This window comes from Arvicanthis niloticus, chromosome 1 (genome assembly GCF_011762505.2).
Source record: "Arvicanthis niloticus isolate mArvNil1 chromosome 1, mArvNil1.pat.X, whole genome shotgun sequence".
In the NCBI taxonomy this organism is placed as follows: domain Eukaryota; kingdom Metazoa; phylum Chordata; class Mammalia; order Rodentia; family Muridae; genus Arvicanthis; species Arvicanthis niloticus.
The window spans coordinates 50,730,865-50,757,453 of record NC_047658.1 but is presented as its reverse complement, the minus strand read 5'-3'; the positions used below and the strand labels follow the sequence as shown (position 1 = coordinate 50,757,453).

The 26,589-nt window shown below is 49.7% G+C and overlaps 2 protein-coding genes and 1 long non-coding RNA gene across 12 annotated transcripts in view; 2 read left to right on the top strand and 1 right to left on the bottom strand.

Annotated features, from left to right (window-relative positions):
- Mfge8 (milk fat globule EGF and factor V/VIII domain containing) overlaps positions 1–7,080 on the top strand; it is a 14,777-nt gene extending 7,697 nt beyond the window's left edge. For both annotated transcript variants that reach the window (XM_034503981.2, XM_034503997.2), the window contains 3 exons: positions 4,402–4,586; positions 6,086–6,235; positions 6,338–7,080. In XM_034503981.2, coding sequence (XP_034359872.1) covers positions 4,402–4,586; positions 6,086–6,235; positions 6,338–6,475 — 473 coding nt within the window. In that variant the 3' untranslated portion in view covers positions 6,476–7,080. The remainder of the gene's footprint in view (positions 1–4,401; positions 4,587–6,085; positions 6,236–6,337) is intronic.
- LOC143442735 (uncharacterized) lies at positions 870–9,989 on the bottom strand. 2 transcript variants are annotated; one of them, XR_013111168.1, is made up of 3 exons: positions 9,860–9,989; positions 2,675–2,859; positions 870–2,195 (listed from the first exon to the last, which is right to left on the bottom strand). It is a non-coding gene; the product is annotated as an uncharacterized LOC143442735 (long non-coding RNA). The 2 variants fall into 2 exon arrangements; XR_013111167.1 differs by lacking the exon at positions 9,860–9,989 and adding an exon at positions 9,703–9,846.
- Hapln3 (hyaluronan and proteoglycan link protein 3) lies at positions 9,901–26,572 on the top strand. 8 transcript variants are annotated; one of them, XM_076936196.1, is made up of 8 exons: positions 9,905–10,026; positions 10,194–10,277; positions 11,009–11,212; positions 13,509–13,734; positions 17,199–17,371; positions 20,605–20,973; positions 24,410–24,712; positions 25,392–26,570. In XM_076936196.1, exons 5-8 carry the CDS (start codon positions 17,257–17,259, stop codon positions 25,673–25,675), a joined length of 1,071 nt encoding a protein of 356 aa, XP_076792311.1. In that variant the 5' UTR covers positions 9,905–10,026; positions 10,194–10,277; positions 11,009–11,212; positions 13,509–13,734; positions 17,199–17,256; the 3' UTR covers positions 25,676–26,570. The 8 variants fall into 8 exon arrangements, with proteins under 8 accessions (XP_076792306.1, XP_076792311.1, XP_076792319.1 ...); XM_076936191.1 differs by lacking the exons at positions 10,194–10,277; positions 11,009–11,212 and having other exon boundaries at positions 9,901–10,026; XM_076936204.1 differs by lacking the exons at positions 11,009–11,212; positions 13,509–13,734.
- Positions 26,573–26,589: the final 17 nt, after the last annotated feature.

Below are 26,589 nucleotides of genomic sequence, written 5' to 3'. Positions count from 1 at the left end.
GATAGAAGACCTAGCTGCATTATTCATCCAAGATACCCAGCTGGGAGGTGCAAGCATAGTGCTTTCCCTTCAAGCGTCTGCCATCTGCATTGTGCCGTCATGCAGGTGCTTCTAGGACCATAGAGCTTGGAGTTTGGTGCTTCTACAGACAGGGGGACTAGAAAGGGACAGATTGCTGCTGAACCAGGGAGATGATTCTCTGAAGAGGTCCTTCTGACTAATACTGCCATCTAGTTAAGGCCCAAGATCTCTTTTTGAGGTCTGTTTCTCTTTGAAGCAATAGTGCCACCTTCTGGCCACATGGGATAACTATAGGGCTGGCTCTGAAGGACTGGAGAGCTCACCCAGAATACCATGCTGTGCCTTCTTTCCCCATCAGTGACACTGTTTCCTGTCTCTGCATTTTACGATAGCACCTAGGAACTGAGTTCTGGGTCTCACTGTTTTCTTCTTAAGTGCTAGCAACTCAAGGCTTTGTGAATACCAGTCACAGGTGCCACCATGAGCCACACCAACGTCCTGGTCTATTTTGCTTTTTTTTTTTTTTTTTTTTTTTTTTTTTTTTTTTAGACAGGATCACACTATATAGCCCTGGCTGTCCTGAGATTCATTGTGTAGACTAGGCTGTCTTTGAACTCACAGAGATCCACCTGCCTCTGTCTCCTGAGTGCTAGGATTAAAGGCACGCCCTATCATGCCTACCCTCCAACCCCTTTAAAAGCATAGACTTAAGCTAGTATGCGTCTATTACCAAACTTGGGTCACAGTCTGTACCACAAAAAGTCAAACTTGGCCCTTGTGCCAATTGAAACAGCGAAATTAATGGTCAAAAGTGGAAAGAGATTTATTCAGTATGGCCATATAAGGGAAGATGGACAGAGATCCAGTGGTCCCCTCAAGTCCATCTTTCTGGTCCTGAACCACATTGAAAGTTTAAATAGAGGGCCAGGGATGCACAGGTCTAAGCAGTCCTGAGTTGTGGCCCTGCCCACTGCCGACTCATCATTGCCTGGGCTTCTGACTCATCCTGGTCTGGCAAGTTGTTAGAATGTATACAATCTTCAGGGAGGCACATTCCCCCTCTGCCTCTGATACCCTTCTTCCAGTATGGGATTTCTGGAGAAATTTGCATCTATTGGTACCCATTGTTTCAGCAGTCTGATAGTCAGAAAGAGAGACATAAGTATCTTTTAGAATATTAATTTTTGCCAGGAAGGTTATCCGTCTCTCAGGGCCATTGCCTTTTGCATCATGTGACTTAGTCTCTGGCAAAGGTCAGAACTAGGTCTGGTCTGGCTACTGCTCTCTGGGGTCACCCAGCCTTCACTGTTGGCTTGAGGCCTTTGGTTCTCCAAGTTGCCAAGATAGTGAAGTCCTGAGTGATTTAAGTCTTGGGGTGGGGCAAGCTAAGCCTCATACCAGAGAGAGAGCTGTGTCCTCTGTCTCCTTCCTGGCTTGGCCCACCTTTGTCTGTAACCCAGTCTATTAGCTGGAGAGAGAGAGAGAGAGAGAGAGAGAGAGAGAGAGAGAGAGAGAGAGAGAGAGAGAGGCAGGGCAGGGCCTGTGCACTGTACATGTGGGTGGGTGAGGTGAGGACCCAGGTATCCTGGGAGTCCACAAAGCTTCCCAGACCAGGGTTGTTATTTTTAGCAGACAGTGTCTTTGGTGAATTAACTGTTGGATTTAGACAGTTACTAAGTTTCCCCTAAATACTAAGATCCAAGGAACGGAGCAAGTAAGACCTTTGACCTCATGAAACAAGTGAGACCTTTGATCTCCTGAAATTTTCATTCTCTCAAGGGAGTCAGAGGTGATATTAGCAAATAAAAGGAAGGTCAAGGGGTAGGCAAGATGGCTGAGTAGTTCAAAGCACCTGCTGCTTTTCCACAAATAAAATAAATATGGTGCTTAAAGACTCAGGCACATATTATAAAGAAAGAAGAGAAAAGAAAGGTCAGCTAGCAACAAGAAGTCTGAAGGAGGAAGTGGTGGAGTGGGGGAGCACTGTGGGAATTCTTCAGCTAGGAGATCTTGGAAAGAGTAATCTAGGTGGAGAATTGCAAGGACAAAGGTCCTGGGGCTTCTTGAAGGATAAGAAAGCCACTGGGGCTGGATCCTAGAGGCTGCAGGATGGCTTGGAGCGTGGTGAGCTCCACAGACCAGCAGTTTCAGCATCTTCCAGCTCTACTCTGGACCTGCTGGGACAGAATTTTTAATTTAGTTTAATTTCCAGTTCTGGTGAGTTTATTTTAAATTAATTTATTTAATATGTATGAGTGCTCTATCTGCATGTACCCCTGCAAGATAGAAGAGGGCATCAGATCCCAGTACAGATGGTTGTGAGCCACCATGTGGTTGCTGGGAATTGAACTCAGGACCTCTGGAATAGCAGCTAGTGCCCTTGACCGCTGAACTATCCCTCCAGCTCCCCAGTTCTGGTGATTTAGCCCAGAGCAGAACTCTGTCATTAGGCTAAATCGCCAGAGTCTGTCTCTTTAATTTTAAGAGGCAGGGTTTTGCTATACAGCCCAAATCAGCAAAGACACTGCTAAAATAACAATCCTTGTCTGGGGAGATTTCTGGCCTCTAGGACACCAGGGCCTCACCCCAGGTTGGCCTAATCTTGCAATTCTTCTGCCTCTACCTGCTAGGTACATAGAAAGGTACACCATACCTGGCCAGCTTGTTTATAAGATCTGTCATCTCTGTGGAGAGCTACAGAGGGTCTCACTTCACAGAGGAGGGAGAACTTGACCCCCAGAGAGGCAAGGGCTTGTGCATGCATATCCTGAGGCCATGGTCTGTAGTTTGCCTTTTCTGGAAGGCCCACGACAGGAATAGTTGTACAGGGTCCCACCCCTAGGAAATGAGGAGAATGAGTTAGTCCCAGGGTAGTGGTTGCCTCAGAATGTCCCCTTCCTGGACCCAAAGAATGAACGAGCTCGCAGCCCAGGAACCTCTGAGGAAGCAGGATGATGGCTGCCTGGCCTTCTGTCTTTTGTATCGGTTAGCTCAGCAAGGTACCTTCAACAAGTTTGGGAGGAAGGCATCTGGGTGACACTCTTCCCAGATGAAAATGTGGCTCTTTATCCCCACTGCCCCACACTTCCACCTTTCAGGGGACACAGTTAGTTGCTGGGTGGGGATGCGGCCGGGTATGAGAGATGCATTATCCTCGCAGGAGGATTACTTTCTACCTAGTATTTCCTGTTCATCTGGAGTGTATGAGTGCAAACTTATCGGGCATTTCTCAGAGTGAGCCTGGAGGCAGAGGGAGGAAACAAAGGCTATTTTCCGGGTATATACCCCAGCACACCAGAAGTGTTGGGGTGAGCTAAGACCCTCCACTAGGTCTTAAAGAATACTCTTGGGAAGGACACAGAAGCAGGCCCCAAACTCCAGGAATCCTTGGGCTTCAGTAGCCTATAGCCTCTGGAGGGTAGGGATGTTTGCTATACATTGCTGGATGGCTCCATCCGGGGCTTTACAGCTCCTGGCATGGGGAATAATGTCACCTTTGGTGTGGCAGTCAGGATCAGGTATGTGAGATGTGGGTATAACCTCTCTGAGGTTGTGGACAATGCCTCTTGGCCTCTGTTTTCTCATGCATAGAACGATAGCTATTGACTTGTTCAGTGTGTTCTGTGGCTAAAGTAAGTCTGTGATGTCAGGAAGCACCCAGTTGTGTGAGATGTGAGAGAAAGGGAGTGAATTCTGGGAGTTTGGCTGTGTCAGGGGGTCTCGGTGATCCTCTAGGTGCAAGTTGGGATGGTGGGGTGGTTGGAGCTTCGTTCAGCTGACTGGAGTGAAGAGACAGTGGGGAACAAGCAAGGATAAGAGTAGTTGGTCTTGGATGGCAGGTAGGAAGTCCAAGAGGATGCCGTGTTGGGCATCATGGCCTGGTCCCAGATGTTAGGAAGCTGAGGCTGGAGGAACTTCTAATAGTTTATTTTATTTTATTTTTTAAATTTTTTTTGAGACTGGGTTCTTTGTGTAGCCCTGGCTGTCCTGAAAATAGGAAAATCTCTTGAGTACAAGAGTTCAAAGGCCAGTCTGGGTGACACAGCTAGACCCAGCTCAGAAAACAAAAGCTGGGCCGTTACTCAGTTGGTACGAATACTCGTGAGAAGCTGTGGGTTCGGCATTCAGTGCCACATAACCCAGGTGTGGGGGTGCGCTGCTGGAATCCCTTTACTCCTGCAGTGTAGGTGAGGTCAGATGTCCAAGGTCATCCTTGACTGCACAGTGAGTTTATGTCAGCCTGGGCTACATAAAATACTGCCTCAAAAAAACAAAACAAAACAAACCCTAAACCAAAACGAAAGCTGTTTAGGAACACAGCCCCTTCTCCTTTGTCGTCTTGTACCTGCACATACTGGTGACAGCCCCTTTTGCCCACAGGATGTTCTGAGCCTCTGGGCCTGAAGAGTAACACGATTCCTGACAGCCAGATAACAGCCTCCAGTAGCTACAAGACATTGAACCTGCGTGCCTTTGGCTGGTACCCCCACTTGGGGCGGCTAGACAATCACGGCAAGATCAATGCCTGGACAGCTCAGAGCAACAATGCCAGGGAGTGGCTGCAGGTGAGAGCCGGTGGGATCTGTGACCCCTGCCCAGCCCCGCCATCTGCTCTCCAAGGGATTTCCTGAAAAGCCTTGGTTTTCTTGTTTCTTTTACTCTTTCTTTTCCCCAGGCTACCCTTTTTCTCTTGATCCTGCTTTGATGTGCTTACACACACACACACACACACACACACACACACACACACACACAGAGGAGTAGCACTACCCCATCAGTTGCCACATAGTTGGCAAGGCTTGCCTGTGGGCAGCATGGCAGGATGGAGAGGGCACTTTAGGACTAAACTGTTTCAGCAAAGCACATGTTGTCTCCCGCTCAGTATAACTGGGAAATCTCAGAAAGAATGGAAAACCAGAGGTAGAGAATCAGAATGCAGATGGGGAAACTGAGTCCTGGCAGGTTGTGTGGTGCCTTCCTGCTGGTTGTGGGTGAGATGGGCTTATAGCCTAGATCTGGGGACTGCCTGTCCAGGGGTCAGTTTTCAGGATAGTCGGGGCATGGACAAACCTAGGTCAGAGGTGCTCAGTCAGAGTTGGGTTTATTAGGAGCCTCCTGCTCTTGGGCTCTCTCAGGACCATGTAAGTCTCCAGGCAGCCTGACAGGTTTCAGAAGCAAGTCCCACTCCTATAGGCTGAGGTCTCTCGGCCTGTTCGTCATACCCCAATATACATCTGATGCAGGAGCTGGCAGAGTCAGCCAAGGCTGGGACCTCTGAAATGTACGTCTCTGAGTTTGACTGTGCTGGAGTTCATGGGTGTCAAAGTGGATTATTCATGTGTCTTTATTTTTACTTCACATTTTTGTGTTATTGGAGATAGAACTCAGGGTCTTAGACATTCTACACCAGTACTGAGCCACTGAACTACATATCCTGTCCTTGGTTTTTTGAGGCAGGGTGTTATTAAGTAGCCAGGCTGGCCTTCAGCTCCATTCTCAGCCTCCCAAGTGCTGGGGTTATAGGTGAGCACCACCATACATGGCTTTATGCTCATTTGATGGAAGAGCGTCTTAGTTAGGGTTACTATTGCTGCAATGAAACACCATGACCAAACAGCAAGTTGGGGAGGAAAGCGTTTATTCAGCTTACACTTCCATATCGAAGTTCATCATCGAAGGAAGTCAGGACAGGGACTCACACGGGGCAGGAACCTGAAGGCAGGAGCTGATGCAGATGCCATGGAGGGGTGCTGTTTATTGGTTTGCTCCACATGGCTTGCTCATATGCTTTCTTATAGAACCCAGGACCAGCCCAAGGATGGCCCCACCCACAGTGGTCTGGGCCCTTCCCCACAGACCACCAATTGAGAAAATGCCTTACAGCTGGACCTTATAGAGGCATTTTTTTCCACTTGAGGTTCTCTCCTTTCAGATAACTCTAGCTTATGTCAAGTTGACATAAGACCAGCACAAGGAGGAAATAGGCTAACAGGTCATGCCCAGTGCGTCTGCCTTTACACCTTCTTGAAAAAGTTCCAACCTAGAACACTGTTTTTTCCTGTAGGTTGACCTGGGCACTCAGAAGCAAGTGACAGGGATCATCACCCAGGGGGCCCGTGACTTTGGGCACATCCAGTATGTGGCATCCTATAAGGTAGCCCACAGTGATGATGGTGTGCAGTGGACTATATATAAGGAACAAGGAACCAGCAAGGTGGGTGTCTATCCAGATGCAGTTCCTGGGATACTGTGGGGTTCTGATGGGTGGGGGAGGTCACAGACTGTGGGGCACCCCTGACACTCCAATTGTTTCCAGGTCTTCCAGGGCAACTTGGACAATAACTCCCACAAGAAGAACATCTTTGAGAGACCCTTCATGGCTCGCTACGTGCGTGTCCTTCCAGTGTCCTGGCATAACCGCATCACCCTGCGCCTGGAGCTGCTGGGCTGTTAGTGCTCAGCCCTTCCAGCCCAAATAACGAGGACGGCCAGAGGCTGAGGGGCCTCCTGGCCCTGCCTCCCAGGTCCTGCTGCCTTTTGTGGCTGATGACCTTCTCAGCCCTTCCTCCTGACTGCACTGGGGCTGGAGGCAGGAAGGGCAAGGGGGTTTCAGAATTGCCCCTCACCCTGCAGCCCCCCACAGGCCTCCTGCTAACCCCTTCTCTCAGGCATTTTGGGGGAGTTGGACAGGTCTGAGATGAGTAGAGAAGAGTGAAGTTGGTTTATGTGGGCTGTCTGTACCAACCACCCCAAGTCCTAAACTTCCTGCCAGGGGTTGACTCAAGACTAAAGGGAACCTCTGGTTGCCCATCCCTCTCTTTACACCACACATTCCTCCATGTTCTATTCCAGGAAGGAGAGGCCCAAGCCTGCTTGCTGCCCCTTGGGTCACCAGATCCTGCCTCTTATCTCCTGAGACCCCTCTTGACCCTTGCTCTGGAGCCTCAGTTGACAAGACTGGCGGCTCTGGGTGGTTGGCGAGCTGGCTATGGGACCTCTGCTGGCTTGCTATCCAAGTTAAGAAGCAGATTCCAAAATATATTTGTGTTCTCCACTGGACCTTCTGTGCTTCCTCATTGCCTTGTCCAAGCCAGACTGCCTGGTGCTGCCCCCTGCCCCCACCCCCACCCCTGGTGCTGCCCCCTGCCCCCACCCCCACCCCTGGTGCTGCTCCCTGCCCCCACCCCTGCCCCCGTCCTCCCAAGCCCAACATTCTGATGTCACTTGCCAGACTGCAAATAGCTTAAGAGCAGGGGTGGGAGACTGGGGGTGGGGTGCATTAGGAGTGGGCTTCCCTCTCCTCCGAGCATGACTCATGGCTTCCACGTCTCTCCTTCTATCCTGCTCTGGCTCTGGCCTGCAGTTGCCACCTGGTGAAGGGCCAGAGGTGGCCTGGCAGAGAGGTGGTTCCTGTGACTGTTCCCCTCCCTCACTAAGAAGGTGGGCGAGGCCTGGGTACTGGGTTCTCCTTCAGCAGTTTCCTGTTTCTTTGTAATGGGAGTGCTGGGTTAGAGACTTTTTTTTTTTTTTTTTTTTTTTTTTTTTTTTTTTTTTTTTAAAGAAACCCAACAAAACATGGCTTTCAGAGAAAGAGGGCCACAGTAGACTGGACATGGTGGGTGGGGGTATGGTGCAGTGTGGAAAAGAAGAGAGGGGTTAGGGGTTGCCAAATAGGATTGTGTGCTGCTTCCTAGAGTCCACTGGTGGGAGAAAAAGGGGGCTCTGCCCTGCTCTGCAGAAGTGGCCAGTAGGAACTATGCTGGCCCGACCCTTGGTCTTCTGGAGAGGGGTGGCTACCTTGCTGGGAAGAGACTGAATGAAACAGCCACCCTGGTTTTCAACATTTATATCCCACCCAAGCTTCGAGAGCCACACTATGGCTCTCCGGGAAGCAGAAGGGCAGCTACTTGGCTGCTAAAGGGAGAACAAGTAGGTTTGTCTGGAAGCACCTCAGGGACACTCAGCTGGAAGTGCTTCTTCCTGAGAGCTGTCCACTGTTGCCAGGGCTTCTGTGGGTAGGACAGAGTAAGAGGTTCAGTGGTACTCTCCCCATAAAAGAGAGATGGGAGACTGCTGGATCTTGAGGGCATCACAGCCTGAAGCCTTGCTTGAGCATTTCACTGGAGTTGTGCAGTTGGAACTCGGAATCTAGTCTTCCTGGGCTTTGTTGGCCTCCGTCCTCCCTCCTGGGGGGGCACTATCCCACCCCCTGATTCTGGCCTTCCCTGGGGACCAGCAAGAGATGGAAGAAGCATCCTTTTAGACACACTGCTTGGGATGCCTTTGCCTCCTGAGACGCACTACACGGGAGAGGAAGTGACACTTCTCCCCACCTGACTCATATCGCCCAGCCATTTCTGTGGGCCAGACTTTTTATCTGGGCTGCTGGGCAGGCGGGTGGGTGGATGATGGTTGGGGTACAAGCCCCTCCACCTGGTGTGGGAGACTAGTATTGCCTAAGCTTGTTTCTTAGTTCCTTCTATGGAGCCTTGCATGTGTTGGCCACAGCCTTGAGAACGTCTCCTTTCTAGGATTCTAGCTAGCTTAGAGTCCCTCACTTTGACTTGCTTTCTTTTCCATTCTTGTCTACAGTCTAGACAGCCAGACTTGATATTCTCTCTGCTTACTGACCACCTATCACTTGCTGTGACAATAGACTCTTCTGGCTGACCACAAAGTGCTTCCCAAACCAGAGGCTGTTAGCTCGGAGACCACCTCTCCTGGCTCTGTCTGTTCCTAGTTTGAATATGGTAGCATGGCCTGGAGCCTAAAACCCCAGGGCAGACGATCGGCTTATATCTTAGTTCTGAGTGGCACTGGGCATTTAGTATCTAAAAAATGGAACTAGGAAGGCCAAATCCGTGACATTGCTGGGACTAAAGGCAAGCACTGAGCACGGATGCCAAGCCTGGCCCAGCCAGAGCCTCAGAGGCTTGTGGGAGTTTCCTCATTGGTACTTGTATCCTGTTTATTTCCTCATTAGTACAGTCAGGGCTCAGTTCCCTCCCTAACCTGCTGGGGAACAGCTCCCTTTGCCAGTGTGCCTGGTATTCATTTTAGAGGAAACTTAGTTTAGACCACAGAAGTTGTGTTTTGGTTTGTTCCTAGCTGGGAGAAATGCGCGTGTGCGCGCATGAGCTAGCACACACACACACACACACACACACACACACACACACACACACACACACACACACACGGAGGGAGTCAGAGCTGTCTAGAGTTGTGTTTAGAAAAGCCTGGGCTCCTGATCCTGCGGCCCCTCTCTCAGCCCTTGCTGAAGGACCTCCTTAGGTTTCTCTGCTGAAACAACTAGGCCATGCAGGCCAGGACCGGGTCATTTTGGACAGGAAAGAAAACACCCTGTCCAAACAGAAGCATCCTGAGTTGTGGCTGCCTGGAGAGGACAGATGTCAGAGGCCTTCATGAGGGCTCTGTTAGAGGAGTGCCTCCTTCGATCCTTGTTTACCCCCACCCCAGGACCTCCTGGGGATGGTCTATGTGTGTGGCTAGCCATTTATCTCTGCTCAGCCTCTGACAGAAGGTTGCCATCCCTCAGCTCTCAGGGAAGCAGGCACAGCTTACTCCTATTGAACTATCTAGGGCAGTCGTAGCCCACCCTCAGAGTGCTGAAGGGGCTTCCCTTTTTAGAAGCCTGGGTATTTTAATGGGACCTCTCACCTCTATAAACAATTCTTTGCCACCTCTCTTTCAACTCCTCCTCCAAGGGCTCCTGAGTCTCCATTCGCATCTCCAGGTTTTGGTCTGGACTCCAACGCTAACAGCAGCTGCTTCCCTGGGCCAAGCCTTTGGGACTGGAGGGAAAGGGACTGTGTACCTTTAAGGGGCTGGTCCGGCGGGAGCGCGGTGTTTGTTGGAAGCAGCTTCCTCTCGGGCCATTCAAGATCCCAAATTCTTCTACTGCTTCAGACCTGGACAGCCTGTGGCCTCAGCGTGTTGCAGTGGCCCCAAGCGTTTGAGCCCTCGAAGAGCTTGCTGGGGACGGTACACGTGACTGGGGGTGGCTATGTTTCGGGGTGCTGTGCATGCAGGTTTCTTCCTTCTCGCCTAGGGGACCCCGTGGTTGCCGAGAAAGATGGGGATAAGGAGACAGGGGACAGGGGGCAGAAGGAACTAGGGACTGAGGGACTCATCTGTCATGTCATCAACAGCCATACGGGCAGCTGACTTGCACGCGACCCTTTTGGGAGCTACCAAAACGAATCGATACCACAACGAATCTCCGGGATACTGAGGTCTGTTGCCTTCTGCTTGTAGGTACTGTCTCAGTAGATCCGAACTAGCTCTGCTCCAGGCTTCCATGGGATGCAGCAGGAGCCACCAGAGACCGGGGAGAGTGGGGGTGGGCGACGGAGGACAACCTGAGTTGGGGTGGGCGGAGGATGCATGCCTGTAGTCTACTTTGAATAATTGGGGATAAAATGCAGGATGCTTAGTGAGCACTTGGAGCCTTAGGGACAGGAGTGCACCGGGGCAAACTCTGGGTGCAAGCTGGCCACATCCAAGGAGGAGGCCGGGAAGGAAAGGCGTAGTCCCTTGGACCTAGCCCTACCCCAGCTCATTGGGTGGTCATCAGCTACCTGCGATTCTGCTTGAACAAGGGCCTCCAGGGCTGACCCAGAGAGCGCCTCTGCTCGGTTAGAAAGGGGGGAACGACGACCCGAGGTGCCCTGCTTCCCTCCAGCGACTGGCACCGGGAGGCCTGGAATGCCAGTAGAAAACGCCCCCCTCTTGCCTTCGCCAGAACCTGGTGTCGGAACTTCAAAGGCTTGGGAAAGTCAATTTGTAACGGGGCATTGATGTCAAATTCCTTCCTGAACTAGCTTAGAGTATCTGGGGGGCAATCATGCCCTCTGCCGGTGTCTAAGGGACTAATACTTACCAGTGGCTCAGTTGCAGCGAGAATATGTCCCTTCTCTGTCAAGACTCAGTTTAATTTTGTTCTCTTTGGACGCTTCTTGGCCAGCGGTGCCCTGAAATGGCAGAGGACTAGTGATCATGGCCCCTGAATTTCCTCTACACCTCAGATAATAGCCAGAGATAAAAATAAAACCTCTTGGTGGATCACTTTTCCTCAACTTCGAAGAGAAGTCAACGGTGGCTGCTTCTCTCCTAGCTGCTCAGAAAGGAGAAAGATGGCCCACTGCTAAGAACAGTCACAGCTGCTGAGGTTTGTCTGCACCGGACAGTGCTCTGCAGTCTGCGATACTTTGCCCTTTGTCTTCCAAAGAGTATTCTCTGACTGGTAGTGTGGACCCTTTTCTGAATGAAGAGAATGAGGCTCGGGCACTTGTTCAGGGGCAGCCTGGTTGTAAGTGCACAGAGCCAGAACAGAATCCAAGCAGCCAGTCTCCTTGGTATCATAATCAGAAGGGTGAGACAGGGTGGAGTAGGGGTGCCTATTCCTGCATCAGTGACAGAGGGGGTTAGACATTGCTTCTGACACCCACCCAGGCTTCTGCTCTGTGGCTAACCTTAGCATTTTGGGCCCACCCTTGTCCTCAGCCTCAGAAGCAGGGAGGCCTTGCATTCCAAAAGACCAGATGACTTGCCCAGGTTACTCAGAATGTAGCAGAGCCTCAGTTCGAAGCCAGCAAACCTGAATCTTTTGGTTTTGCAAATTCTCCCCTGCTGTGTGGTTATTGGGCACTGGGAACATTTTCTCTTGTTAACTTCTTTTATTTGTCCTGACACATCCCTGGTGGAAGGCTGCACACCTGCAGGGCTAGCCTCAGACTTTCCATTTGCATAGTGCTAATAAAGTCAGACTGGAGTGGAGTCAGGTGCTCAGGGCAGCTGAGGTCAGAAGGGCTCACCGGAGGCTGTTCTTTGTGTTTGGTGTGGAGGGGATTTGATGACATACGTTTGATCAGAAGTCACTCAGGGCCATCCTTGAAGACTGTAAATCAGACTCACAGTGCCTCTTCTGAAGATTCTTTGTCCTTCCTTTTAAAAAGTCCAAGGGGACATATGACAGGGCGTCTGGCCACCACATGGCCATTGCTTCCTGATGCCACTGGGGTTCCAGCCTCTTTAGCTTCTGAGCTCTCCCTACAATGTCTTCCTGATCAACAGTCAAGGAACACCCAGAGCCGAGCTTGTGGCTCAGTTGGTAGAGTGCTTACCTAGCACTCACAAAGCCCCGGGTTTCGTCCCAGGCACCTCATAAACTGGACACAGTAGCGCACACCTGTGATGCCAGGCAGAGGTGGGAGGATCAGAAGTTCAAGATCACCTTCATCAGCATGAAGAGTTCAAGGCCAGCCTGGCCTACATGATACCCTATTTTGAAAATAAATAAATAAGTAAGCACCCGTCTCCCTGCTCCATCTTCCCCTGTCACTTGCAGTCCCACCTGTGCCTTTCATCACCTTTGTGACTCCGAGGGCCAGCAGCACTCTGATTTGAACCCCCAATTGCTTAGAACTCTGCCTAGCTTGTGCTGGAGGCACAGACAGCATTTGTTGAGGAATTTAGGTCAAATGCCAGCGTTTCCCTAGGGGTAGCCTTAGTCATGCATCTTAGCTCTGCTGAGCCCTGGTTTTCTTGTCTGTGTCATGGAGATGATGGCTCTGACCCTGATGTTACCGTAGCCAGGAAGGTGTGCTGACAGTCAGAAGACAGGTCCTAATTCACATCAGGCAAAAAGAATCCTCCTCTGTCATTTCCTGGCTACGTGGCCTTTGGATAGTTGGTTCACGTCTCTGTTTACTTGTAGGGTGAATGGAGGGAATAAATTCCTTCCTGGCAGTTGTGGTTTGGGGCCCCTTAGGAGAAGGTGCTAGGTGAGAAGTCCATTAAGGACACCAGGGAGCTAGTCTGGGGTCCAGATTGGAGGCAGTGAGTGTTTCCAGGGTCTCTGAGGCTAGAAAAGCCAGGTGTTTCCGAGCTGTGGCTACCTTCTCCATGACTGAAAGAATGAAGGGGGTACCACCAGGTCACTGTAGTGGGGAATTGCATTGGCGTGGATTTTCCCCATTACTTGAGCGTCTGGAGATTTCTGACTGTTGAGATACTCCTCAAATTACTGTTTGTTGTGTGAATTCTGATAAAGGCTGGCAGAAAGCACCTAACTTCATCCAGCATCTCCATGGGTGTGCCTCAGCATCCAGACCCTTGTGGGTCATTGTCTAGAGCTCAGGAAGCAAATAGATGGGGGTGTTTCTGAATTCTTGCTAAACTGAATTCCCAAGTCAACTTTCATCATACCAACACAAAGATAAAGCAGGGTGAAGGGTTACGACCCATGTGACTGGCTCAAGGAGTTTAACACCAGAAGCCTTCTAATAAGACCAGGAGTCAGATGAAGAAATTCCAAGGCAATCCCAAATTCAAAAACAAAAAATAGAGGAGGGGGTCTAACCTAGGGCATCCTGCATGCCAGGCGAGAGGTCTACCACGGACCTTAGCTCCTTCTCTTCCTCCCCCTCCCCATCCTCTTTTTAAAAGATACCTATTTGTTTTAGGTGTGTGAGTGTTTTGCTTGCATGTATCTCTGTGTACCACATTTGCCAGAAGGAGGTGCTGGATTCCCTGAGCTGGAGTTGTAAGCTACCATGTGGGTGCTGAAAACCGAGCTGGCTTCTAATGATCTTAGTGCACTTCAGGGAGTTCCATCAAGAACGAGAAGCCTTGTCCCATGGCAGAAAGGCCTGCCCTCTGTTCCCGAGTCTTGTGAGATTTTGTGATACGGTAGGTCTTCTGCTTTGCTTGTCTAACCTTTTGACATCGAGATACTACATGGTCATCTACAGAGTTCTTGTTTGAGAACCATGCAATCAAATTAAAAATTAAATAAATACATACATACATAAATAAAAGTCACAGGCCTGGAGAGATGGCTCATCAGTAAAGAACACTTTGTTCCTCCAGAGGACCTGCGTTCAGTCCCCAGCACCCACTTTGAGTGTCTAACAATTTTCTGTAACTCCAACTATAGGGGATCCAACATCATCTCTGGCCTCCATGAACACCGGCATACATATGGCATAACAACCCCCCCCCCCCAGTCTCATAATGGTATTAGTTAGTTTTATGATTTTATGTTTGGGTTGCATTCTACAACCTTCTAAGATAACACCATCAAATGGGGACCAAGTATTTATATACAGAAGCCTTTAGGTCATGTCATACGAGTATGAAGAGTGTAAGAGTCTTCAACACAGAAAGGCTGAGCTATGTTCACAGATACTCAACATGTGGTGGGTTTAAGTTCAAGGGTACTTGTTCCTAGGCCATTGCAGGTAAAGGATGTCCAGACTGGAGGGAGGCTATGGTTCTCATCTCTCTGCATTTGATAACTGTAGTCCTAGCAGGTTGGAGAGAGAACATCAGAGCATGGCCTCTCCGGGAGTTTTCACTGTAGGCCTGGACATTGCTGCACAGAGTATCTCTGCTCATAAGCTGCTTTGCTCATATCTAGAACCCCATTGTTGTAGGAGGAAACTGAGACCTGCAGGGGAGAATTAACCCAGGGGAGGATTAGGATCCCCAGCTCACAGCTGCACGTATGGCTCAGAGTCACACAGCGAAGAGCAGTGGGCCACCGATATCTGCATCTGGACACTCGACCAGCCACAGAGAGAGTCAGGTGGAAAAAAAAAATAGACTTTCCTTTTCCTTGTCAGTAGCCCCTGAAGAACATAGTATAATAGTTATTATCCAGAATTAGACATCTGTGATTTAGAGAAGACCCGCAGCGCTCTGGAGAATGTGCAGAGGTTATCTTTATGCCAGTGTGATGCTGCTTTATGTCAGTGTCCTTGGAGAGTGGCACCAGCGAGGGTCCTGAGAAAAACTGTCCACTAATACAGAGGAATGGCAGGAGTGGATGCAGATGGTTTTGAACAGGGATCTTCCAGTTCCTGATCAGGAGGCTTTGCGGGTGTCTGCCAGGCTCTGTCTGACTCTGGTGCATAGCACAGCTGCTAAGTCTAGACTTTAGATTTTCTGCAAATACAACCAAGAGAAGAATGGATTTAATCTTCAGCTCCCTCTACGTCCATCCCTCCTTTCCAGCATGAGCTAATAGTTCTGGGAACAAGAATGTTCCCTCCAGAGTCTGATCACCCTCACAGGTCAATATTTACTTTGCCCACCCCTCTTCTTCCTCTCTCTTTTCTCCCCTCCCTCCCTCCCTCCCTCCCTCCCTCCCTTCCTCCCTCCCTCCCTCCCTCCCTCCCTCTCTCCCTCATCTCCTCTTCTTTCTTTCTTTCTTTCTTTCTTTCTTTCTTTCTTTCTTTCTTTCTTTCTTTCTTTCTTCCCTTCTCTTTTTGGAGCCCCTGCCTCCTCTGGTCTTGTACACAGACATTCTCATAAGGCCACATGTTTGCAATTCAGTGTGGCAATTGTATTTTGCTTTGTCGTCACAAATGACACCCTGAGCATCCTCCCACATTCCTCTACCATAATCACACAGTTCTAGCTGCAAAGGCCTGCGGGCACTCCTGGTTGGGCTGCATGGAAGCCTGCCTCCTGCCTGCCTGCCTCCAGAAGGCCAGCTCTAAGATGTGAGTCTGACCCTGCCTGAAGCCTTTGATCTGCATTCTCAGGACAGAGAGCAGGGCATCTAGGTTCTCCTCCTCCCAAGGCTTTCAGACAGAGGCCCTGCTGACTGTCTGACCTCCTTCTCCCATGTCAGTCAGGGGCTGGGCAGGAAGCAGAATTCACTCCAGATGGTTGCAGCAAGGAGATTTCAACCAAGGGAGCAGTTCCAGAGAACAGCTATAGGGATAACAGAGAAGTTGAAGGCTGCTGAGACAGACAAGGAAGGATGTGATTGCTGGGGTGGGAGGGGGCGGGGTCTTCTTCCACATCTCATCACTGTCTCCAACTGGAAGTCAGAAGGTTGGGCATGGCAAGTGACCCATGGGGGCAGATACATGGTGACAGTGGACTTGAGATACACGGGAACAAATGGAGAGAGTCCCTTATGCCTGTCCCTGGCCACTGTACCTTGTAGTGTTCACGCCCTACTAAGAAGACCAGTCTGTCCATTCCACCTCAAAAACTATCCAGTTTCAATGTTTGTTTGGGTGCTCCCATCTTTAGATAAGGTTTTGTGTAACCCGGGCTGGCCACAAACTCCATAAGTGATCTAGGATGGCCTTGAACTCTTAATCCTCTTTGCTTCTACCTACCCAATGCTGGGATTATAGATATGCACACCACACCAAACCAAACCAAACCAAACCAAACCAAACCAAACCAAACCAAACCAAACCAAACCAAACCAAACCAAACCAAACCAACCAACCAAACAACCAAACAACACTTTGGGGAGCCATTCCTATGTTAATGGGCACTAAAAAGAGGCAGTTGGCCCATGGGCTCTAGGTTGTTTATTTTGTTTTTAAAATATCATTCTTTGATTGCTAAGACTTTTTGAAATAGAGGCAGGAAGATCAAGAGTTCAAGACCACCCTCTGTTACATGCTCAGTTTGAGGCAAGCCTGCACTACATGAAACCCTGGTGTGTTTTCTATTTTTTTTGTTTGTTTTTACACTTCTTAAAAGAGAGTGTGTGTGTGTGTGTGTGTTTGTGATGCGCATGTGTACGGGTATGTGCAACTGTGTTTGTGTATATGCGTGTGTATCTGTGTATGTGCATGTGTTAAGGTTAGACAACGTTGTGGAATAGATTCTCTTCCACCTTTATGTGGCTGCCAGAGATTGAACTCAGGTTGTCAAATCTGCACAGCAAGCATCTTTACTACTGAGTCATGTCACCTGGATTTTTGACCTTGATCTAGTCTTTAAAATAGACGTCACATTGTCACAGACCTCCCCAATGCAGACATTTCGGTGTTGAAATAAAGTTTCCAGTGCAGACTTATTGTTACTAAACATGAAACTCCGCCCTGTCATGTTCTGTTCTAGTCTCCTCTGTTTTCCTTTAAAAGTGCTCGCTATTCACACCCTTTGAAATTCAAACAGCTTGGGTGTGCTTCTCCTGTGCTTACGCCTATGGATGCAGTTCTTCCCCACAAGGCAGATTGTCTTCTAGCTTGTTTTTGTTGCCTGCTGCGCTGATGATAGTGTCTGACACAGAGCATTCTGTGATGTGCGTTGAGCGTGTGTGGAGGATGCTGAACAGAGAAATCCCAGCCCCCTAGAGTGGGGCTTCTGTAATTGGCTTGTTTTTCTTCTCTCTGCAGTTTTCCCAGGGCCCAGCTTAATCCAAGACACCCTGACACTGCCACCATTTCAGCCAGGATGCTGTTCCTTGTCCTTCTCTCACCACTTTCATGCGTTTTGGGACTTCCATTCTACAATGGCTTCTACTATTCCAACAATCTACATGGCAGGGCCTTGAACAATGGCTACGGAGGTGGGTGGCTCCTAGGCTTGTGTCCTGGTTTCTGCTGTGGTATGCAGGCTCCAGGCTGGGATGGAGACAGCAGGATCTTTCCTGTCTAGACCTCCAGAAGTGGACAAGCATTGCTTCTAAGATGAGAAGAGAGGGTTTAGATACTCTGAATTTGCTGGTACCACAGACTGAGTTCTCCTGGGGTGGGCCTAGCTTCTGGAACTGCTAGTTCTTTAATATCTAGCCCAAGTGTAGCCACCCCTGGTGTCCCCTGCAGAAGGGACTTTGGAGTCACAAAGGTGTGAGTTTGAATATCACTTGGTTGGGTGGCCTTGGGCATGGGGCTTTTGAGATGGCAGTCACTCTGTACCTGCAGTGTGTTCTGTTTCTTAGGGAATTCTGTCATTTGGATCCTGAGCTGGGCAGTCTCCTGCCTTGGCCAGGAGATCTGGGTCTTTGGGGAGGAGCCCTGGTCAACAGTTGGCTCAGACTGTGAAAGGGTGTGTTGTGCTCTCTGGTGGCCACTATGGAATGAAGGGGACTCAGGAACACTTGAGGCAGGGCACACACTGGAGCTGCCTTGTCCCTTGGTGAAGTTCTTATTAGCTGTCATGGCAGTTAGCATTTAAAATTATGTTTGTTTGTTTGTTTTTGAGACAAGGTCTCATGCAGCCTGTGCTGCCATCAAACTTGCTATGTAGCTGGGGTTGGCCTTCACTTCTGATCCTTCTGACGGTGTTTCCCAAGTGCTAGGATTACAGCTGCGCACTTTTACATCCATTTAGATCCACTACTGGGGACTAAATCCAGGGCTTGTGCATGTTATGCAAGCACTCTCTTAACTGGGCTACACCCCTAGCTGCCTATGCTAGCCTAGAAGTTTCTGTGTAGCTGAAGATAGCTTTAGGGCCCTGACTTTCCTGCATCCACCTCCCCAGATCTGTAACCACAGGTGGGAACCACCATGCTTAGCTTGCCTGTTAGCTTTTGGTGTAGAACAAACTCCCCTGAACATGGCGGCTTAACAACACACCTATTAATTGAGCTCTGTGGCTCAGCACTTTGGAGTGAACTGTTTCTTCTGGTCCTACAGCCTGCTTCTCTTTGGGGAGTGTATCCATGTGTATGCTGAGTTTCCCTCTGAGTCTTGGGGGTGGGGATAGGAGTGGGGATGAGGGTGGGTGGGATGGGTCTTCTCTCAGGTATTGCCAGGCTATGCAACAAAAAGAATTTTAGATTAGGCCAGAGTTTATTGATTAAGCAGACAGATACAATGAACTGAAGAACATCTGTGGGTGTTGGGAGAGCATCCATGAGGGCCCCAGAATTCATTGTATGCAGGATCCGGAGGCTGTGAAGCCACTGAGTCTACAGCTAAGCCTAGATATTAGGGGAGGGATGTGCTGTCCATCTGCTCACCTCTTCCTTTAATTCACAGAATTCTCTCCTTGAGAAGAAACCTGAGCAGCCGTAGCTGGGAAAGGGAGTTCTGTTAGGGATAAAAACAGCAACCAGAGGGCCCTTACTCACACAAGAGTCACAGGAGGCTGGAGTTGAGGCGTGACTTATTAGCCGCTTTTAGAAAATGGTTCACCTTTTCCCCCTTTATTCTTCAGAATTTCATATAGGTATACAGTGGAATATGATCACATCTGTCTCCCAGTTTACTTCTGAAACTTCTTAAAATCTCAATGTCACCCTCCCAAGTCCAGTTCTTTCTTTTTTTTCTTCCTTTCTTTTTTTTGGGGAGGTGGGGGACATGGTATTTGTCTCAATATGTTTCCCTGGCTGGCTTAAAACATGCTACCAAATCAGACTGTCTTTGAACCCATAGAGATTGGCTGCCTCTGCCTCTCTGCCTCTCTGCCTCTCTGCCTCTCTGCCTCTCTGCCTCTCTGCCTCTCTGCCTCTCTGCCTCTCTGCCTCTCTGCCTCTCTGCCTCTCTGCCTCTCTGCCTCTCTGCCTCTCTGCCTCTCTGCCTCTCTGCCTCTCTGCCTCTCTGCCTCTCTGCCTCTCTGCCTCTCTGCCTCTCTGCCTCTCTGCCTCTCTGCCTCTCTGCCTCTCTGCCTCTCTGCCTCTCTGCCTCCCTGCCTCCCTGCCTCTCTGCCTCTCTGCCTCCCTGCCTCCCTGCCTCCTGCCTCCCTGCCTCCCTGCCTCCCTGCCTCTGCCTCTGCATATTGAGATTAAAGGTGTATACTACTACGCCTATTTTTGTTTTTCATAACCCTCTAAATCCAGTTACTGCTACCCATATGTACACCCATGTGGTGCTATCCACTGGAATCCTACCAAGGACACGTCCTCAGTAGAAAATAATTTTCCTTCCCCCAGCAACTAACAAGTGTCAATAGCTCCTCAGTTAGGAGCTGGGCCTGGAGATCATCTCCTGCATTTATGCCAGAATTCTGACTGACTTGATCTTGTACAGGTGATCACACCCACTGTGAGACCAGGAGAGCTGTAGCCATGTCATGCACAGAAGACAGAACTCCTCTCCATCCACTGGCTCTTGTGTTCTCTCCACCTCCTTTCCCACCATATTCTCTGAGCCATGGGTGGCTATTGGAGGACTGAGCACTGAGCGTCCTACTCTCAGCTCTTGGGCCTCATTAGCCATTTTGTTGTCTCATTGGTTATATGAAGCAGGAGAGTGAGGGGAGACCTATCTTTCCTTGGGAAAGTCTCAGGACTTGCAAATGACCCCTGCTATTGGAGCACCTCACAGATGGTTGGTGTAGGATGGCTCTAGCTGAGGAAGATGCAGTCTGCTTCCCAAGGTCTCTGGTGCTCTAGGCAGGCAAGTCTGGGCTTGTACTCTTAGGGATTGCAATAAATGTCCCCAGAGAAGGTGGAGTCAACAAGAGCTCCTGGAACCAAGCCTGGGGCAGGCACAGTGGGACCATTATTTCCACCTTTCATCCAAGCAGCAAGCAAGTGGCGAGGCCGATACAAATTCAAGGAATTGATGTCACCACTCCTCCTTTCTCACTGCATGTAGTTCATGCTGGTCTTAGACTACTGTTAATCCTTCAGTCTCAGCCTTCCTACAGGTGTGTCAGCACATACAGTTCAGTGGAAGTAGGCGCAAAGTCACATGGTTGGGCAGTGGAGGAGTGAAGAAGCAGGCACTTGTAGGGGTGGGGCAGAGTAGCTCTTTTTGCATCCTGCCACACTTGAGTCTGGAGGGGCTTGGGACAAGAGTATGGGTGATATTACAAGACCATTGTCCCATCTGTGTCCCACCTTATCCCCAGGTCTATTCAGTGGTGTGAAGTTAGTGGTGGAGACGACAGAGGAGTCCCTGTTCAGTCACCAAGGAGCCAGTGTGACCCTGCCCTGCCACTACCACTATGAGCCAGCCCTGGCATCCCCGAGACACGTGCGTGTTAAGTGGTGGAAGTTGTCAGAGAATGGAGTCCCGGAGCAGGACATACTGGTGGCCATTGGGCAGAGGCACCGCTCCTTTGGGGACTATCAAGGGCGAGTTCAACTGAGGCAGGACAAGCAGCAGGAAGTCTCGCTGGAGCTTCAAGACCTGCGGCTGGAGGACTCTGGGCGCTACCGCTGTGAAGTCATTGATGGCCTGGAAGACGAGAGTGGCCTGGTAGAGCTGGAGCTTCGGGGTGAGGCCCTGAATGGTGCCACTGGGACCCGAGGGAGGGGGAAAGGACCCAGAGAAGGCATAGACCTTTATACTTTACACAGGTAAGCATATGCAAGTCTTAAAACAACCCTAAAAGGAAGTTATTATGGCATCACAGCCCTTGTTTTCCAGAGGAGGAAATGAGGAGAGATCAAGGAACTTATTTAAGGTCATGTAGCCGATAGGTAGCAGAGCTGGGGTTTGAACTCAGGGAGCAACTTCCAGAAGCCACTGCCTCCTATTCCTTCTCATTTAGTCCTGTTCAGAAAGAGAGAAGTGGGAGCTGGTTTCACAGCTCATAGGGGCCAGAGCTGAGGTTCCAGTAGGATTAGTCGGCAAGATATATGAACAAGGCAGGGCCAGTGGGTGACAGTAGGGACCGGGAGAGCCTGGGGCACGCTGATGAACTCCATCCCATGTAAAGAAATCTACTTAACTTTGGTTAGTTGTGATACCAACTAAGAATGTAGGCCTGTTGCTGTTAGATTTTCATATTTAAGTATGCACTTTTGTGGGATAAGAACTCAGGGTCTTGGGCATGCTAGGTAAATGGTCTATCAGTGAACTATATAACCAGCCATTGGACTCTCTGGATTTTTATGTAAAAATCATGTGCTTTTAGAAGAAAACTTGGTGCTGTTTGAGCCAGTCAGACCCTGTGAGCCAGGTCTCTGGTGGCTCCAGTCTGAGATCTCCTTGTAGCTCAGACTCCTTTGTATCTGGAGGAGTGGGGAGCAGCGTGCCTTCATCTTACTCCTCTAACCTCATTTTACCCCACCCCAACTTTGGCCCCTAAGCAGGGCTCATCCCTGGAATTGTGGGTACAACAAACAAGGAAATAATTGAACAAGTGATAGCAGCTCTTTTGTTATTTGCCTTTAGTACTGAGAATGAATTTGCCTCCTGGAAAAGATCCCCACCCCTGCCGCTTGCAGGGCCTAACTATTGCCAAACTGCTCATTCTGAAGTCTTGAGTTATCAGAGGGAAAGGTCATCAGGTCTAGCCTAGAGAGACAGGGAGCCCTCATCCCTGGGGCTGCAAGGAATGAGAACTCAGGGTAGGACCAGGCACACAATCACTAACTGCTGTACCTCCCAATCCCCACCCAGTTGGGGGCCGTGAGCTTCAGTGTTCCCTCAGCCTGGCTGTGCCAGGTGCCTGGCCACAGGGTGACATTTATTCAAGGCTCTACTTCTAAATAGCATGTGCCAAGGAGGGCCTCCTCCAGGACCCTTAGCTTCATCTGTCTTAATATGGACTGAATGATACTTACAAATTTTAAATTGGGCTGGGGATACACACACACACACACACACACACACACACACACACACACACACACATTTCTCAGTGGTAAAATGGTAGCCACTGTGAATGAAATCCTGGGTTCAACCCAGCTCACGACAACAAAAAGGAACACATAACTTTTTATAAAGTAAGATTTCAGACATGTATGATAACATGTTTGTTTTATTTGTTTATTTTGTTTCTTTGTTTTTGAGTAATGTTTCTCTGTGTAGCCCTGGCTGTTCTAGAACTCATGATGTAGACCAGGCTGGCCTTGAACTTACAGAGATCTGACTGCCTCTGCCTCCTGAGTGCTGGAATTAAAGGCTTGTGCCACCACACCCTGCTCTGTGCTTTAGTTTTCTGAGACAGGATTTCATTCTGTAGACCAGAGTGGTCTTGAGCTCATGGTAGTCCTTCTGCCTCAGTCTCCTGAGTCCTGGGAAGTGAACCACCATGTCCTGCTAGCATAGTAATTTTTGAGGGGAACATGTGTGTGGCCTTCTCAAGAAGGAGGCCCCTGGCCCCAAGGTGTGTCTGTCTTTGGCCCCGGGCCTCTTACCTAAGGGTTGTTTCTCACTCTTTTCTTCTGTATCCCAGGATGACCTTAAACTCATAGTAACCCCCAGTCTCGGCCTCCTGTGTGCTGGGATTCTAGGCATGACCCACCTGGCTTCTTGTATTCTCTTAAGACATTTCCTCATTAAGAAGCCAGGCTCGGTGGCACACATCTCAGAACTTGGAAGGCTGAAACAGGAGGGCTGCAAGTTTATGGCCAGCTCGGATTACAAGGCAAGGCTCTGTCCTTGTCTTAGGGTTTCTATTGCTGCAATAAAACACCTTGGCCATTAGCAAGTTGGGGAGGAGAGGGTTGATTTCGCTTACACTTCCATATCTCTGTTCATCATCCAAGGAAGTCAGCACAGGAACTCAAGCAGGGCAGGAACCTGGAGGCAGGAGCTAGTGCGGAGGCCATGGAGGGATGCTGTTTACTGGCTTGCTCCTCATGGCTTTCTCAGTCTGCTTTTTTCCCCCATGGAACCCAGGACTGGCAGCCTAGGGGTGGCTCCACTCACAGTGGGCAGGGCCCTCCCCAGCATAATCACTAATTAATAGATGCCTTACAAGCTTGATTTTATAGAGGTTTCCTCTTAGATGATTTTAGTTTGTGTCAAGTTGACACAAAATTATCCAGCCCAGTTCTCCAAAAACCAACCAACCAACCAACCAACCAACCAACCAACCAACTGATCACCAAACAAACTGTGTTCACTAATGACATATAAAGCTGGCCTTTCCTATCTGATCTGAAAATTAAACTGCCTCCGAGGGGCCTGGGAGATGGCTCAGTGGGTAATGGCACTTTGTGGCTAAGCCTGGCAATTTGAGTTCAATCCCCAGGACCCATATGATGGAAAGGGTAACTGATTGCTATGAGCTGTTCCTTGATTTTCATGCACATGCCCTTTCCCCAACAAACAAACAAACAAACAAGCAAACAAACAAATGAATGAATAGATAATAAATACAATTAGAGAGATGAACCAACTCATAAATCCAAAGTATGCACCTCTGCCCCAAATGCAGAAAGTTTGAAAAGACTAAGCCTTGAGCTCACTGCAGGTCCAGTACCAAACGGACCCATGAGCATGAAGGGGTTTGTGGGCTTGGTTTCAGGATCTTAAGCAGTTAACAGGTAAATTGATGTATACTAGAGGATGCAGAGATGTTGCATGCAGACACTGCTGTTTTATAAACTTACAGACACCTGTAGGACTGGGAGAGGAGCCACGCCTCGCCCCTGGAGCCCAAAGCACAACAGGATGGGCTTGTCTTCTCTCCTGTTCTATAGTCAGGAATGTCACTTGATGGATTAATCACAAGTCAATATATACCTTGTGGGAACTCTGCTCAGGGTTAGGAGGAAGGTGAGAGGCAGGGGAAGGCTCCTCTTGGGCTTAGGTAGTGGCCAGGAACTCAGAGGTTTGCTGAGCCATCTGAGCCTGCAGAGTCTGTGTTTTGGATGCACGTGCATCTTGGTGGTTGTGAGAAGTTCCTGCCTTCTCCTTCAGACTCCTCTTAGACCTTCCTTCCAAACCCTCTGAGACCTTTCTTCCTTCCTTTCTAGGTGTGGTTTTTCCCTACCAGCCCCCCAAAGGGCGCTACCAGCTCAACTTCCACGAGGCCCAACAGGCCTGTCAGGAGCAGGATGCTGTGGTAGCTACTTTTGAGCAGCTTTTCCAAGCATGGGAGGAGGGCCTAGACTGGTGCAATGCAGGCTGGCTACAGGATGCCTCTGTGCAGTACCCTATCGTGCTGCCCCGGCAGCCCTGCGGAGGCCTGGGTCTGGCACCCGGTGTTCGCAGCTATGGCCAGCGCCACCACCGCCTGCATCGTTATGACGTCTTCTGCTTTGCTGCTGCCCTCAAGGGTGAGTGGAATGGCCAGGCACAGGCATGGCCTGCTTGATGGTTACCTGAGGGAGGGCCTGTGGAGCTTCCAGAACCCTCTGCTCTTCTCTGCCTGCCTGAGGTCTGAACTGTGAACAGTTCTGGAGGCAACGTCCCTGACACTTCTCAGTGCTTTGCCCTTGATGCTCCACAGCCTTCATTGATAATCCGTTCATCAGACATCTTTTGAGTGTCTACTACGCGCTGTGCTGTGGGTCAGCACAGACAAACCACGTCTTTCCTGAAACACCGTCCTTATCTTTCTCTGAAAGATAAATGAAAACAGAAGGTTGTTCAATGCTGTGTAGTGTCATCTCAGCACTTGGGAGGAGGAGGCAGGAGAATCAGAAGTTCAAGTTTAAAGTCATCTTCAGCTACTTCTTTTAAAAAGTGTCTGCTGGCATGTGGTAGGTGCTCAGTAAAAGGCAGGTGAGAGACCGGTTCAGTCTAGGTAGGTGCCCACTCAGAATGCAATCGGGACATACAGAAATGAATAGAGCAACCCTAGCCCTATGGCAGGTATGATGGTGGGCTGAGGCCTGCAAAAGTGGCCCTTCAAAGTGTCCAATACAGATTCCCATGAGGTAATTGCTCCCTGCCCGCAGCAGGCCCTGCTGCTTTCTCTGCTGTATAGCACTCAAATGCTGCACTTTCCCACAGGGCGAGTGTACTACCTGGAACATCCTGAGAGGCTGACACTGCTGGAAGCCAGGAAGGCCTGTCAGGAAGATGGTGCACAGATCTCCACGGTGGGCCAGCTCTTTGCTGCTTGGAAGTTCCGTGGTCTGGATCGTTGTGATGCTGGCTGGCTGGCAGATGGAAGTGCCCGCTATCCCATCATTCACCCCCGACTCAACTGTGGTCCCCCTGAGCCTGGAGTACGGACCTTTGGCTTCCCAGACCCCCAAAACCGCTATGGCGTCTACTGTTATCGTCAGCACTAGCAGGGTGGCCTGCTGTACATCTGCCCTGCCCCTGACTTCCTGGGCTGAGTGTTTATCAGGTGGACCATTGTCCCTTGTGGGTTGGGGAATTGCTTGGATTGTTTTTTATACTTCCCAACTTAAACATTTTAAAGGTAGTTTTATTATTATTATTATTATTATTATTATTATTATTATTATTATTATTATTACAGACCCACTCTTAATTCTCTTGGCATCCTTCTCTGGGGTATTTGAGGCCCACTGTGTCATATTCTGGTACAGTGTCATCCCTACTTGAAGAAACTGATGCTCACCCTGGACAATGGCTATGACCAACTCCTCAGCATATAGGCGGCAGAAGGCTGAGCGTTGTTGCTTTAAATTTCTGCACAGGGTCCTCAGACTTGTGGGTGAGGACTTAGGCAAGGGAGAACTTCCCTTCTTCTGGTTCCAAAGAGTCTAGGTGCCCTTTCCATGTCCCCTGCTTGGGAGTGACTCTCCCAATAATAAGTCCCAAATAATATATGTACCTTATTTGGCCAACAAATGGTGCTTGGATTCTCTTGCTCTCTTTCCAGCTCACCCCTGGATCTGACCCTTTGTCTCCTCTAGTCTCAGGGACTGGGGATCCCAGCCCTGGGTAAGCATGGGCTAATTTCTGTCTTCCCCTGGGCTGCCCTGCATGCTGGTTTGGTTTGACCTTGCCTAACCTACAGCATAGCTGCCTCAGGTGCTGGCCCAGTCACTGGGGAACTGGTTCCCATTTGTACCCCATGATGGCTCAGTTTTGAGGGCCTTAGAGAAGGACCCATGGAGTGTCTTTGTTCCTCCTTACCGTGACAATCCTTCCGGGAACCAGACCTGTTTCATCCAGATGTTTCCTGGTACTTAACCATCGGGTGTTTAGTCAGTTTTTCTTTTCTTCTTTTTAA